This window comes from Alosa pseudoharengus, unplaced genomic scaffold, assembly GCF_046254945.1.
Source record: "Alosa pseudoharengus isolate Yale_2024_CS ecotype anadromous, Long Island Sound unplaced genomic scaffold, YU_APseudo_1.1 YU_APseudo_1.1_scf_13, whole genome shotgun sequence".
Classification (NCBI taxonomy): domain Eukaryota; kingdom Metazoa; phylum Chordata; class Actinopteri; order Clupeiformes; family Clupeidae; genus Alosa; species Alosa pseudoharengus.
The window spans coordinates 8,971,927-8,986,933 of NW_027468598.1; the positions used below are offsets into that span (position 1 = coordinate 8,971,927).

At 46.5% G+C, this 15,007-nt stretch overlaps 1 protein-coding gene across 3 annotated transcripts in view; it reads right to left on the bottom strand.

Moving 5' to 3' along the window:
• The window catches only part of LOC143121579 (cholinesterase-like), a 78,427-nt gene that overhangs the window by 52,008 nt on the left and 11,412 nt on the right, over positions 1-15,007 (bottom strand). Inside the window, exons 2-4 of one of the 3 annotated variants that reach the window (XM_076281994.1) lie at positions 13,296-14,835; positions 12,491-12,648; positions 2,276-2,956 (exon numbers count right to left, since the gene is read on the bottom strand). In XM_076281994.1, coding sequence (XP_076138109.1) covers positions 2,844-2,956; positions 12,491-12,648; positions 13,296-14,827 — 1,803 coding nt within the window. In that variant the 5' untranslated portion in view covers positions 14,828-14,835 and the 3' untranslated portion in view covers positions 2,276-2,843. Of the gene's footprint in view, positions 1-2,275; positions 2,957-12,490; positions 12,649-13,295; positions 14,839-15,007 lie in introns of those variants that run through there. The other 2 variants (XM_076281992.1, XM_076281993.1) reach the window with 2 other exon arrangements.

The following is a 15,007-nucleotide window of genomic DNA, read 5'->3' on the forward strand; positions in this document are numbered from 1 at the left end:
AAATATCTGTGCGGAGACCGCAGAACATGTGCCAAAGTAACAGAGGAAGAATAGTATATGACCAGACAAAACTGGAATCAACGCTGCTATGCTGTAGAGGAGGATCTAGCTCTCTACTTCTGTCCTCCACTCAGTCCATGTACCTTGTGTGCTTTCTGTTTGTGCAACTTTGCCTATCCACCTTGTGTGCTTTGGTTATATCATTCATGTATCTATGCAAAACTGTGAAATGTCTTTGTGTGTTTATACACATTTCATTTATTATTATTATTATTATTATTATTATTATTATTATTATTATTATTATTATTATAGGGTGTGTACAGAAGTGTATGCATACTACTGATATAATGGGGGTTATGTTTTATATATTAACTTCAATGAACTGACAAACTTACAGACTAACTTTCCGAACAACAGCGTAGCTCAATACTGAGCAAAGTTAAATGTTCCCCTATTAGCATAGATCCCCATCATTCTGTCTGCTCTGGACATTTGGAGAGACCTTCCGTATGTCCTTATCCTTTCAGGATATGCCAAACATTTTCATAAACAATGACTAGACATTGTCACAGACAGTAAGGGCAGAGTGATGTGATTCCTTTTTTTACCCTTCTGAGGGTGAAAGCCAGAAGCCATCTTCCACAAATCGCTTTTAAAAGGTCAGACAAGAAGCTTTCCTAAATGATTAGCGTACAAATGAACATCTATGGCATTTAAGGGCCCGACTCCATCTGTTCCATGAATAAATCCACAGCTCCTAACACCAAATGCTCCTCTGCATATTTCCTTTATTAGATGCTGGGGGATATCACAAGGCAAATGATAGGGCTTATAACAAGGACACCAGTTGCATAAAAGACCATTCGATCCATTTGGGCATTTAGTTAAGTTTACTTTTTTTCACTTGCACAAGATAAGTAATATCTGATGACCTGACCTTTGCAGTATCAAACAGCAAGCCCTCTGTTGTATTTATGAGTTAAACAGTTCATTGGATTAAAGCAATATCTTGACTTTCAGAAATTGTAGATGCACCAGTGTGCAAAAATGTATTTTTAAAGTTTGGGGACAAAAGTGGTGAGGCACTGCTATACTTTTATCAGATGTGCCCTTTTTTGCGAAAGTTAAAAGGTCACTGATATCGTTATGGATGATTATATCTCAGTATTGCAAAATGGAAAGAAAAATCGGCACAGACATTATAGTAAATCATTCAAACTAAAAATTCAAGCTGAAAAGTGAACAAAACCAAAAAAAGGCAATTAAAATAGATAAATACACTATTCTTGACTTAAAAAAAGTGCACACTGATATTACAAAACATCTCATTCTAACAGAACCAGGGAAAAATACATAGTTGCATTTGATGAATGGACAATAAAAAACAAGATCAGCACTTCGGTTCCAAGGAGCAGGCTTGGGGGATAAGGTGTTTGCTTTATCACCTGTCCAGGTGGGATGTGCCACAATGTGTTGCTTCAATCAAATATCTATAGTATAGTGGACAATGTGCAAAATATACTGTAAGTAATGTCTTGCCACACTTGGTATGAACCTAATGTGTCTTATGTGAGTTTAGCTATGGGCTTGCCTTGCACTGATTATTAATGTATACATGGCAGGCCTCTATGAGTTAGAAATAATGATAAACCTCAAACTAAGAATGTCTTGGTCTTGTGCTCCATATATTGAATAATACAAATGTAAAATTTCAAGTCTGAATACGGTAGATAAAAGATAGACATGAGGCTGATTATTTATTTTATACAATATAACATGTATACATACAAGATGAATCAATACATCCTGTATGTATAGCAATTATGTACATTTTATATATTCTGAAGATATGTTAAGGGCCTTTGCTTAAGGTAGGCACGTACTGCAGAAGCCAAACATGATGACATTTTGGCTTCAGAGCATTGCCGTTTTATAGCTTTCGTAAGTGGCCTTAATAAATTCTGAAGCACCCATAGATGCCAGGAAGATGCCGCTAGCTGCCTTGTGCTCTTCAGAGATGGTAAATGGCACACACAGACAATGCATACCAACATCCCCTTCTAAACCATCAGTAATTAATTCCTCTTTCAGACAATATGAGTGATTGGTCAAATGTCACTGAGATGACATTTATTCCCGGCCAATTCAACCACCTGTTGACACCAAACATTCCTTCCTTCTTTCCCGTCTGAATCACAAGACGAGAAGGGTTCCTATTGTGGTAAAAATAAAGTATTAATCCACAAAGAGGCAAAAAGTAACGCACAGACTGTACGGTAGTGTGTAAAGCTTTATTCATGACACCGGAGACAGATTACAAACACACAAGCATCCTAGGCAAGCATGAGAGCAACAAGTCTGTCTTAGACAAAGTCTTACCATTATTTATAGGACTAAGCAGGGTATTCTTGATGGGTTACATACAAGGAAAGTAAAATAGAACTGTCATGATAAGGAAATTTAATTATAAGAAAGCTGTTGTTACTCCAGACTCCCTAAGGCAGTTGACCTCTGAGGTCATGGCTAAGAGAAAACCAAAATAACTGAGATCATCCTTGTAATGTCTACATTTCATTAAAGTGTAGCCAATTGGACAACAACCACCCCAGTAGACATTTAAAGTGTTGTCTAATTACTGGTAATTTCCCCACACTATCAAACAGAAACCCACAGCTGGTCTGGAAAGGATCTTTTTACACAGAATAGCATTGAACATGACAATTATGTTTAGGATAATCAAAATACTCCTATTTATCATGTTGTGTGTAGTCTTTCTACTTTAACAAGTGTATTAAGTGCACTGGCTGGTACCTGTGGAAAAAAATCCCCTAACCAAAGTGCTAATTTTTGAAATCACACTGTTGATCTTTGCTGATTTTCCTCCAGTCCAGCATGTAAGAGAGCCAGCGGTGGAACTGGGTCTTCCACTGGGATTCCACTTCATCAATGCCCGCTGAGAGAAGGTGGTTGGTTCAAGAGGGGGCAGAGAGAGAGAGAGAGAGAGAGAGAGAGAGAGAGAGATGGGAAAGACATTGAAAAGGTTTTTGAGAGCTATGGTAGACCCAAACATTCATATGGATTAAGGAGGAAACATGCAGACCTAGCCAGTATGAAACATGCAGACGCATGGAGAAGACACCCCCAGACCACCAGACTGATAATAACAGACCATCTGTATGCTGCCTCGTCTTCCTTCTTGCCATAACATGTGATATTTATAACCTTCCTGCATGCAGTATTGACCAACGCAAGTCCCTATTCACCCATATCATACATTGACTCCATTTCTCAAGGTTAAGGCTGCTATATTAGCTTTACAGCCTTGGCTATAAACAAGTTAACAATTCAAAGAACACTTTGTGAATAGAAGCAAATTCTAGCCCTTTTCAAATCACTGGATATTGTGTTTTTTTATGGAATAAATCTCTCAATGGGATGTTAAATTGTGTCTTTGAGTCTCATGCATGGTCACAGTGTAGGAGTCAGTTCAAAGGCCACATATTCCTTTCTGAGGCTTCGACTATATTTAGGTGTAAAAATGGCAATACTATTTTTTCCGGTGCCCATGCTTGGCCCATATTCTTCAGGAAAGGGGTTACACTGGGAGGAAATTAGACATGGTCTTTGTGCTTATGGGGTTAATGTGAGCGCCTGAGAGTGAAAGATTATCCTAACTGTATGAACCCCGCTGAGCATCAGAGAAACAACTTCTATGTTTGCAAGTGCTGGTATCAAAGGCAGCTGTCATTCATTTCACCCCTGCAGAATACATTAGTGTCAGACAGCTTATGTGATATACAGTATGTTAACATCATATGCGGATTTCAGAGTAAATTGTCAAATTTCATTTTTGTGAAGTAAATTCAGCTAGACAAAACTATTAGTTTTGGGATAATAATGTCCACTTTGTCAGCTCGGTCAGACTGGTTTGACAGTCCCTCAATCCCTCAGATCATCCCATTAAGGCACATTATGGGTGGTTTAATCTATACACCCTTTACATCTGTACATAATCTCCATACTAACTACCTCATCTGGTATAAGGCAGTTAGTATGGTCCTGTGCAACAGAATGATTTCCTATCAGACTGACAGGTTGATGGATGGATGCTGCGTTGAGAGCATGTGCATGCTGAGCCACAGAGAGACAGATGCATCATGGCATATGCTATGCATAGAAATATAGGGAATATCAGGGCATGAAATTATACAGTACAAACATGTCACAGTCACACCAGGTTCTGTTCCAGCCACACCCACTGCTCACTCTCCTGAAGCTCCCCTCACTCATTCACACTCTCCAGTTTACTAATGACCTGCACCTGTTCCCAATCAGCCTCACTCCCTACTTAAACCCCAGTCTCCCCTCAGTCTTTGTCTGGCCTCATCAGAGATGACACCAAGGTGCTATCCGCCAGCCTGACTCACACAAGGAGTACTCATCCTGGATTCCCCTCGCCTGTTCCAGCGTCCTCCTGGTCAGACCCCTCGAGTCACCTCCGGAGTTGGATCTAGTTAAGTTGATCTTCTGTGTTTTGGGACTTTTACTGAAGTTTACTGATCTTCTGTGTTTTGGACCCTCCTTGGCCTACTGTTTCCAGTGGAGCTTCTGTTTAGTACTGGCCTGGGTTTGACAACCCACTTCTGGTTTTGCTTTGAAATAAAGACTATCTTGTTTGAACTCTACCTCCCTGTCCTGAGTCTGTGGGCCGTGACAGAAGGCCAGACCCGGCAATGGAGCCTAGATCCAATCAACCTGGCGACCACTTCCAGGAACTGGTTAATGAGCTTCGCCAGGCACTGACTACAGCGACAGCGGCAATTCCGGCGCCAGCACCTCCTCCGCCGTTGAACCCGTCCAGTCCTGTGGTTAGTCCTACAGCCTGGATCACCTGAGGCGTGTAAAGGCTTCCTCCTGCAATGCTCCCTGACCCTGGAGATGCAACCCCACAGGTTCCCTACAGAGCGATCCCGCATTGCATACATCATTTCCCTACTCTCTGGACGTGCTCTACAATGGGCAGAAGGCGTCTGGAGTGTAGGTGGACCCATCACCGAATCAGTGGATGCCTTTGTGGCCCATTTCAAACAGGTGTGGTAAAAATAAAGTATTAATCCACAAAGAGGCAAAAAGTAACGCACAGACTGTACGGTAGTGTGTAAAGCTTTATTCATGACACCGGAGACAGATTACAAACACACAAGCATCCTAGGCAAGCATGAGAGCAACAAGTCTGTCTTAGACAAAGTCTTACCATTATTTATAGGACTAAGCAGGGTATTCTTGATGGGTTACATACAAGGAAAGTAAAATAGAACTGTCATGATAAGGAAATTTAATTATAAGAAAGCTGTTGTTACTCCAGACTCCCTAAGGCAGTTGACCTCTGAGGTCATGGCTAAGAGAAAACCAAAATAACTGAGATCATCCTTGTAATGTCTACATTTCATTGTAGACATTACAAGGATGAAGCTCCCCTCACTCATTCACACTCTCCAGTTTACTAATGACCTGCACCTGTTCCCAATCAGCCTCACTCCCTACTTAAACCCCAGTCTCCCCTCAGTCTTTGTCTGGCCTCATCAGAGATGACACCAAGGTGCTATCCGCCAGCCTGACTCACACAAGGAGTACTCATCCTGGATTCCCCTCGCCTGTTCCAGCGTCCTCCTGGTCAGACCCCTCGAGTCACCTCCGGAGTTGGATCTAGTTAAGTTGATCTTCTGTGTTTTGGGACTTTTACTGAAGTTTACTGATCTTCTGTGTTTTGGACCCTCCTTGGCCTACTGTTTCCAGTGGAGCTTCTGTTTAGTACTGGCCTGGGTTTGACAACCCACTTCTGGTTTTGCTTTGAAATAAAGACTATCTTGTTTGAACTCTACCTCCCTGTCCTGAGTCTGTGGGCCGTGACAGAAGGCCAGACCCGGCAATGGAGCCTAGATCCAATCAACCTGGCGACCACTTCCAGGAACTGGTTAATGAGCTTCGCCAGGCACTGACTACCGCGACAGCGGCAATTCCGGCGCCAGCACCTCCTCCGCCGTTGAACCCGTCCAGTCCTGTGGTTAGTCCTACAGCCTGGATCACCTGAGGCGTGTAAAGGCTTCCTCCTGCAATGCTCCCTGACCCTGGAGATGCAACCCCACAGGTTCCCTACAGAGCGATCCCGCATTGCATACATCATTTCCCTACTCTCTGGACGTGCTCTACAATGGGCAGAAGGCGTCTGGAGTGTAGGTGGACCCATCACCGAATCAGTGGATGCCTTTGTGGCCCATTTCAAACAGGTGTTTGACCTTCCTGAGGGAGACTCTTCCATCCAAGCGGAGCTGCATGCCCTGAGGTAGGGACGAAGGTCCATTTCAGATTACACCCTCCGCTTCGTACCCTTGCCACTGCCAGCGGCTGGAATGAGGCAGCCCTCCTCACTGCATTCCGACAGGGGTTAGAACCCACTCTACGGCTCCAACTGTCATCCTATGACAATGCCATTGGCTTGGAAAGATTCATCCAGCTCCATTCCACCTCTTTATCAGTCCACGTTCCCTGTGCCGGGGAAGAGGCAGTAGGGGCCACAGAAGAACCAATGCAGGTGGACACCATGCGGCTCACTCCATCAGAGAGACGCAGATGTCTGACTCAGGGGTTGTGCCTATATTGTGGTAACTCAGGCCACCTCATCGCCCAATGCCCCACACGCCCGCCTCGACCGATGGTGAGTGCAGTCCGTACTCCCAGTGTTCATCTAAAGCCTTTAGTCACGCCTGTCATCCTTGCTCCTACATGGCTTCTGCTCTCATTGACTCAGGCTCCGCAGCGAATTTCATCTCGGGCTCCCTCTGCCACCACCTCCAACTCCCGCGGATTCGCTGCGTCCCTGCCTTCCACGTCCACTCCATAGTAGGTAAGCCCCTAGCCCGCAAGCGGGTCCAATATCAAACAAAGAACCTAGATATGCGGGTGGGAAGTCTTCATGTGGAATCCATCACATTCTTCATACTCGAAGAGTCCACTGCAGAGGTAATCCTGGGGCGCCCATGATTCAGCATTCCCCTACAATCTCCTGGTCTACTGGGGAGATCCTTCAGTGGAGCAAAAACTGTCAAGTTTCCTGTTTCCCACAACTCCACGTTCTCACAGCCAACGCCCAACTCTTCCGGTGAACACCACATCCATTGAAAGTCCAGAGCAGTCGTCCGGTCACCATCCCACCAGCCTACACCTCTTTCAGTGATGTCTTCTGTCCAAAACGAGCAGCCCAGCTACCTCCACATTGACCCTGGGACTGTGCAATAGACCTGCTACCCGGGCACCCTCTGCCTCGGGGGAAGGTCTACCCTTTGTCCTTGCCAGAACAGGAAGCAATGAATGCGTATGTCGAAGCCCTCAAGCTAGGGTATATCCTGCCCTCCAAGTCTCCAGCTGCTTCTCCATTTTTCTTTGTGGCCAAGAAGGATGGAGGTCTCGATTACCGTGCCCTCAATAAAATCACTGTCAAATTCCGTTACCACCTGCCTCTTGTGCCCGCAGCTCTGGAACAGCTGCGTGGAGCTACGCTGTTTACCAAACTTGACCTCCGAAGTGCCTACAACTTGGTGTGCATTCGCCGTGGTGACGAGTGGAAGACAGCCTTCGTCACCCCTACTGGTCATTACGAGTATCTCGTAATCAAGCCTTGTCGAACTCACCATCCGTGTTCCAAGGTTTCATGAATTAAATATTCCAAGATTACCTTAATAAATTTGTTATTATCTACATTGATGACATCCTGATCTATTCCCCTAATCTCAATGACCACACCCAGCACGTCTCCTTGGTCCTGTCTTGACTGCGTGAATTCCAGCTCTTTCTCAAAGCAGAGAAGTGCACCTTCCACCCACCCACCGTCCAATTCCTAGGTTACAACATCTGCTCCCAGGGAGTTAGCAGGGATGACAGGAAGGTACAGGCTGTACTTTCCTGGGCAGCTCCACACTCTATAAAGGAACTTTAGCGCTTTCTGGGCTTTGCCAACTTTTACCGCAGATTCATACAGAACTAGCCAGATCTCTGCTCCCCTAACTACTCTGCTCTGAGAAAAATCAAAGACCCCTTCCTGGAGCTCAGAGGCTTCCCAGGCATTTCGGGAACTCAAGGAGGCCTTCACCTCAGCCCCTGTCCTCCGTCACCCTGACCCCAGCAAGGAGTTTGTCGTCGAGGTCAACGCTTCCACCACAGGCGTCGGAGCAGTGTTGTCCCAATACCATGGTAACCCTCCTCGTCTTCATCCGTGTGCTTACTACTCCAGGAAGCTGAGCCCTGCAGAGCACAATTATGACATCGGTAACAGAGAGTTGCTTGCTATCAAGTTAGCCCTGGAGGAGTGGTGTCACTGGCTGGAGGGAGCCAATCATCCGTTTTTAGTCTTAACTGATCACAAGAATCTCCAGTACCTCCGCGAAGCAAAACGACTCAACCCTCGCCAAGCCAGGTGGGCTCTTTTCTTTACACGTTTAACATTTACTATCAGTTACCGACCAGGCTCACATAACTGTCGAGCAGATGCCCTGTCTCGCATATATTGCCCTGAGCACAAGCCTGAACAGCCTGAGCCTATCCTACCAGCTGGCGTGGTGGTCCCATCCAGTGGACCTTAGATGAGCAGATTGCCGCAGCTATGGAGACTGAGCCTGTGCCACCTAACAAGCCAGACAATCGCACCTATGTGCCTCGTAGTCTCCGAACTCACCTCCTCACCATGGCACACTCCTCACCCAGCACCGGACACCCTGGGGTCATGGCCACCTTCTCACTACTTCAGGAGCGGTACTGGTGGCCGGGCATGGTGAGATGTCCGTAGGTACGTAGCTGGTTGTGTGGATTGCGCCATGGCCAAAACCCCTTGTCACCCGCCTGCAAGGAAGCTTTTGCCTCTGCCCGTTCCGAAGAGACCATGGTCACATCTCGGAGTCGACTTTGCCACCGATTTTTTTTTTTTTTTTTTTTTCCCATCTGAGGGCCACACCTGCATCCTTGTCATTGTGGACCGTTTTTCCAAGGCCTGCAAACTGATTCCCCTGAAGGGTCTCCCGACGGCCGCAGAGACTGCTGAAGCACTGTTCACGCACGTATTCAGAAACTTTGGAATCCCTGAAGATGTAGTGTCGGATAGGGGACCACAATTCATTTCACGATTCTGGCGGGCCTTCCTCTGGCTGATGGGGGTGAAGGTGAGTCTTACTTCGGGATACCACCCCCAAACCAATGGTCAGACAGAGCGAAGGATCCAAGAAATTAGCCGCTTCCTGCGGACCTATTGCCATGGTCACCAGAACACTTGGAGCCGTTACCTACCCTGGGCAGAGTATGCACAGAACTCTCTACACCAGCCCTCCACCGGCCTGACCCCTTTTCAGTGCATACTTGGTTACCAACCACCACTATTCCCCTGGTCAGGGGAACCCTCTGATGTCCCAGCAGTGGACACCTGGTTCCGTGAAAGTGAGAAGGTCTGGGGCGAAGCTCACAGCCACCTCCAGCGAGCCATTCGCCGCCAGAGTCGCCATGCCGATGCCCGACGGTCCTCCACACCGGGGTACAGGGTTGGACAGAAGGTCTGGCTCTCCACCCGGGACATCCGGATGAGACTTCCCAGCAAAAAGCTAAGCCCCAAATACATTGGTCCCTTCACTATCACTCACCAGATAAACCCAGTCACATACCACCTCCAGCTCCCCCCTGACTACAACATCCACCCCACCTTCCATGTGTCACTTCTTCTAAAGCCTTACCATTCACCTCACTCTCCTTCCTCCACAGAACCTGGTGCTGCAGTGGAACCCCCCTTGCCGCTCCTCCTGGCTGGGGGTCCCATCTATGCCATTAAGGACATCCTTAACTCCCGGCGCCGCAGAGGTCAACTGGAGTATCTGGTCGACTGGGAGGGCTCCGGCCCTGAAGATCGCTCCTGGGTCAACCGTGACGACATCCTGGACCCCTCCATGCTCACCAAGTTCCATCGCACACATCCCAGTCGACCGGCCCCTCGTGGCCGAGGGCGACCTCGGCGTCGGGCCCCTCGTCCTTGGATGCGGCCCTTGGGGGGGGAAGGGGGTGTAATGTTTTCAGTGGAGCATCTGTTTGTTACTGGCCTGGGTTTGACAACCCACTTCTGGTTTTCCTTTGAAATAAAGACTATCTTGTTTGAACTCTACCTCCCTGTCCTGAGTCTGTGTTGGTGGGAGGTACAAGGAAAAATCAGCACATTTAGGCGCAAATACTGTTATGAAGAGTAAATGACCCTACTTAAAATAGCAACTCTTCATATGGCACTAAAAGCAATCAATCTCATGGTAAGTAATTCTTTATTTTCAGACATACAGTATTACAAAACATATCCAGGACTTATATATAGATGCTGAAGATGAACTAGAAACAGATTTTTGATTCCTTTTGGTTTCATTGTTGCACTCTATTGTTTGGCTTTTTGTTTTGCTGGAGCCAGTGGCTTTGCTCAGATAACACTGACAGTCCTTTTGAATGTGTAATCCCCAGGGAGCAGGCTTCGGAGGATTGCAGAAGAGACAGACCAAGAGAGGGGACAAACAGGCAGATTGACCATTGATGGGGAAAATGCTGTTTGTGTGGGTGTGTGTTTGCTTGTGTGTTTCACAAGTCGTGTGCACCTCTGATTACAAAACTGGGAACTCGACCGCTATTCCCTATCCTACTGCACATCTGACAGAAACCAAAGATTGTGGGAAATTAAATAAAAACAGTCACCTCCTACTCCAAAGAAAATGCGAAGGCCTCAAAACTTTGAGATTGAACTACCAGAGGGCACATGTACACAAGGACACATGACTTTATTTACATGTTATAAACAAAAGACCTAGCCTAGCCTAGACCATAGCACACACACACATTATTTATGCAAAAAATGTGCAAGCCAACTCATCTTTCTTGCCAAGGGGGTTATTATTTACCAGGAAATGCAGCCATGTTGGTAAAATGATGCAATGTTTTCACAAATTACCTTTCAAACCTGTGCATAAATTAAGTAACAATGCGGATCACCCCTATGCTGCCTTTATCTCCCCTCACTTCCTTTTAACTGAACAGCAGAAACACGAGGAGCCTGACCTGACATCTCCTTTGAAAAGCCAAAAATATGCCAAAAACTCAGAACATACAGTATACAGTATATTTATTACAAAACAACAACAAAAAGAGAAATGAGTCATCCTGTAGCTGTGCTGAAAACAGCTCAGGTCAAGGATCATGTCGGCATAATTAGCAGCATGAAGAGGAGTTGAAGCGTTACTCAGATTTGAACCTCCCATCTGAGTGAAACACAGATTGACCCTGATCCCACTCAAAGAGCTTCCAGCTTGGCCCAGCACAGCACCGCACCCACCGCTCCCCACCCCATGCTGACGCAGGCACGGGAGTGCTCCCTTCATGCACAGCCACGCTCCCGACACACACACACACACATCCATGCACACAAACACAAGAAAAATGATGCTAAAAACCTACAGTTAAGCTTTAAGGTTGCAGGGACCCCCTGACTAATACAGCTGCGCAACTTACCCTGCCATAATGCAACCCATTTTATGACTAGGCTTTGTCAAGGTGGCTTACGCATAGAAAGTTTTGGTTCTATAGGTTATCTACGGAAGCCCAGAGGCTAAATTGTGCGCTCATTTTACAAAATCGTGCTCTCATTGGTCTTGCCATCCTCTCCCGGAACCAATGATGATGCATGGCGGCTTTTGGACGGCACTTTACAGATGGTCAGGTGAGGACCAGATGAGGCGAAACGGAACAGTAAAAAAAAGCACGAGAGGAGTCGGGAGCACGTTGGAGGGGGGTAGAAGCAGTGAAAGGAAAGACGAGAAATGAAGAAGTGAAGTTGAAGTTGAGGAAGAGAGGTAGAAGACAAAGCCTCGACACACGGGAGACGTTGCCTTTTGACCCATTAAGACCCCATGCGTCTTACAAGAGCTTCTACCTATAAGTCCGGATGCACCCTTAGAGTGTTTCTGATTCGGGTTGTCAGGTGGTTTTCAGAAAATGCTTAGGGATTTAGGGTTTTAGCTTAATGCTTAGAGTTTTAGCCTTTTTAATGGGCACTCTAGGTCTTAATGGGTTAAAGAAATGGGTTTAATGGGCACTCTAGGTCTTAATGGGTTAAAGAAAAAACAGGCTACAATGTTATATGCCTTGAAATAAAATCCTTTAATTATTCAGTTTAAAGAGCAGTTTAAAAGCAGTACAGCACATCATTATGATAGGCATTTTGTGTGCAACTGTAGACTTTACTGTACATTTATTTTTGCCTCACTGACAGCACTATGGAACTAAAAGGGGATAAGAGATGCAATGACAGTGAGCAGTGTAATAACCTGGTAAGAATGACTGAACGTGTGACCTCGGGGCTGTATGAGTCTGTTGAAAACACCTGTAGGAAGTGCGCTGGGTTAGGTGGTGCTTGGTGGACATTCACCTGTAGATCTCTGCAGTTTGGGTAGAAAACTGTCCCAGAACTTGCACTGCTGGGCCTTCATCTTCCTGTGTGTCTGTGGGGCATCTGCGTTGAGGGTCAGGTACTCCTGCTGCTCCGTGCTGAAGAGTGGCCACGCGGAGCCCTCCGTCCCCGGGTCCCTATCATCACAAGGAGCCATTTCACTTCAAGTATGATCCATGCATCTCTTGACCTCCACATGGCCTCTTCTGTCCACTAACGGATCAATCAGATTAATCATTCTGCCCACTGCACCGTATATTCACACCTGTCTATGTATATATACACTTGTCAATGTATGAATTGATCACTATTTAGAGAAATAATCTTCCCATGACTCAGACATTCTCTTTCCACTGTATACATACAACAAAAATGCCATTCCAGTGCTGGAAATACTGTAAGCTGACAGTGCTCCATGTAAACAGCCCCCTGAGACTGAGGTGTAAATGAGGTGTTAATTGAATAGCCTGTCCTCTTAAGCTTGTGGGAAGCTGGCTCAAGCTGTGTGTCACATTGCTATAAGACTACTATTTCAAAATCTCCCTGTTTATCTGGAGTCCATACATATTGACAAGCTGAAAGAGCATGCCATAAAGCTGTAAAGAACACGTGCATATACAAAAAATTAATGTCAAAAATACAGTATGCATTTTTTGTTCTTATTGATCTTTGTTCACATTGTTGCCATGTTCATGTTACTTTAAAATGTCATCATTTTTGAACGTTCGAAACGCAAATACAAGAAATATAAACTATACTTTAATAATAGATTATTACTACCTACCCAGTCCTGGCAAAGTTGGCCCAGTGTCTCATGAACTTTCTGCTCATGTCCACCTCTTCTTTGGTGTAACCCAGGATTGCGTTAAGTGGCAGTCCAAAGACAAACTCAATGTCGTACCCATGCATGACTCCCATCCACTGAGGCCATGGGTTCACAGAAGAGCGGTGGTCAAAGAGGAACAGTCTAGCTTTGCCTCCATGAAGCACATAGTTGCGTGTGAATTTGAGTACGGGGCATTTTATGTAGTAATCCCCAGACAGACTGCTCAGGCCATCCCTGTTCTTTTGTCCGTCGTTCTCGTCCGTCCAGTCGGTGTACATGAAGGCGGCCGCCTGCTGGGACACCTCGCTGAACTCAGGCAGCGTCCTGGCCACACCCTGCTGGAACTGGTCTCTGCTGATGAGGCTCTCCCCTTCAAGGCTGAATCCTGGACTTCCGTAGAGAACGAAATATGAGCCCTCATCCTTGTTCAGCCCTAGCAGGATGTCTGTCTTCAGAAACTGTCCAGACTCCAACAGAACCACAGGCATGTCGGTCAGAAAGTTTCCATCCACCGTGGGGGCGAAAGGCAACGAAACCGTAGCATCGCATATCATAGAATAGCATGTAGAAACACTGGACTGGTGTTTTATTATCTCCTTGGGATCTGCATTCTGGAGACAAGCCTCTGTAACACTTATTGGAACGTCTCTGGGACAGTTCAGCAGATTGGCCAGGGCCAAGGAGTTGTTCTGGGCCTGTGGGGGAGGCAAGGCTGCCCATACGGCGTTGGGTGAGCCGCCCTGGAGGATGGCACGGGAGAAGAGGGCATGACTGCCCGTTGACAGAAGGTGGTAGCCCACAGATGCAGACCCGGCGCTTTCTCCAAACAGGGTCACAGAGGAGGCATTGCCTCCAAAAGCTGCAATGTTCTCCTTCACCCATAGCAAAGCATGCCTCTGGTCAAACAGCCCAGCGTTCCCCCGGATGTCGCTGTCCGGTAGGGCCAAGAAGCCGAGGGCCCCGACTCTGTAGCTCATGGACACGACCACCACACCTTCTGAGTGGCTGAGGAAGCGTCCGTCATACAGGTCCAGGGAGGGAGTGCCAGACTGAAACCCACCCCCGTGTATCCACACCATCACTGGAGCTGGCTCTTGAGGCGTGGGTGAGGGAACCCACACATTTAAATACAAGCAGTCCTCGTTCTGTGGCGTGTTAGGGTTCCACATCTCTGCGCCGGAAAACCCTGGGAACATATTATCTAGGGGTTGGTAACAGGAGTTGGCAAATTGCGTAGCATCACGTATCCCTGTCCATGGCTTGGGATCCTGTGGTGGTCTGAAGCGGAGTTCACTGAGTGGAGGTTTGGCATAAGGTATCCCAAGGAAGGCAACAACTGACCCCAGTACATTTCCATTTGGAACGGGGAGTTGCACCCCTCGGACTTTGCCATACTTGGTGGAGGCGAAAAGCTCATCTCTTCCCTCTGAAAGGCAAAGCAGCTGGAGGAACAGCAGACCCAACATCAGCCTTAAGAGGAGGCACCCCATGGTGATAGCTGCTTCAGAATCAAAAAGACAAGTGGGTGTCAGTTCAGAGATTTTTTTTATATTAGTATCCATTAATTTATTTAATGTATATCATTATAAATTAAAGGAATTATCCGGAGTAAAATGCACTTTAGATCAATTTACGGATGATTGGGAGTACATACGTTGAGTTGACATCAA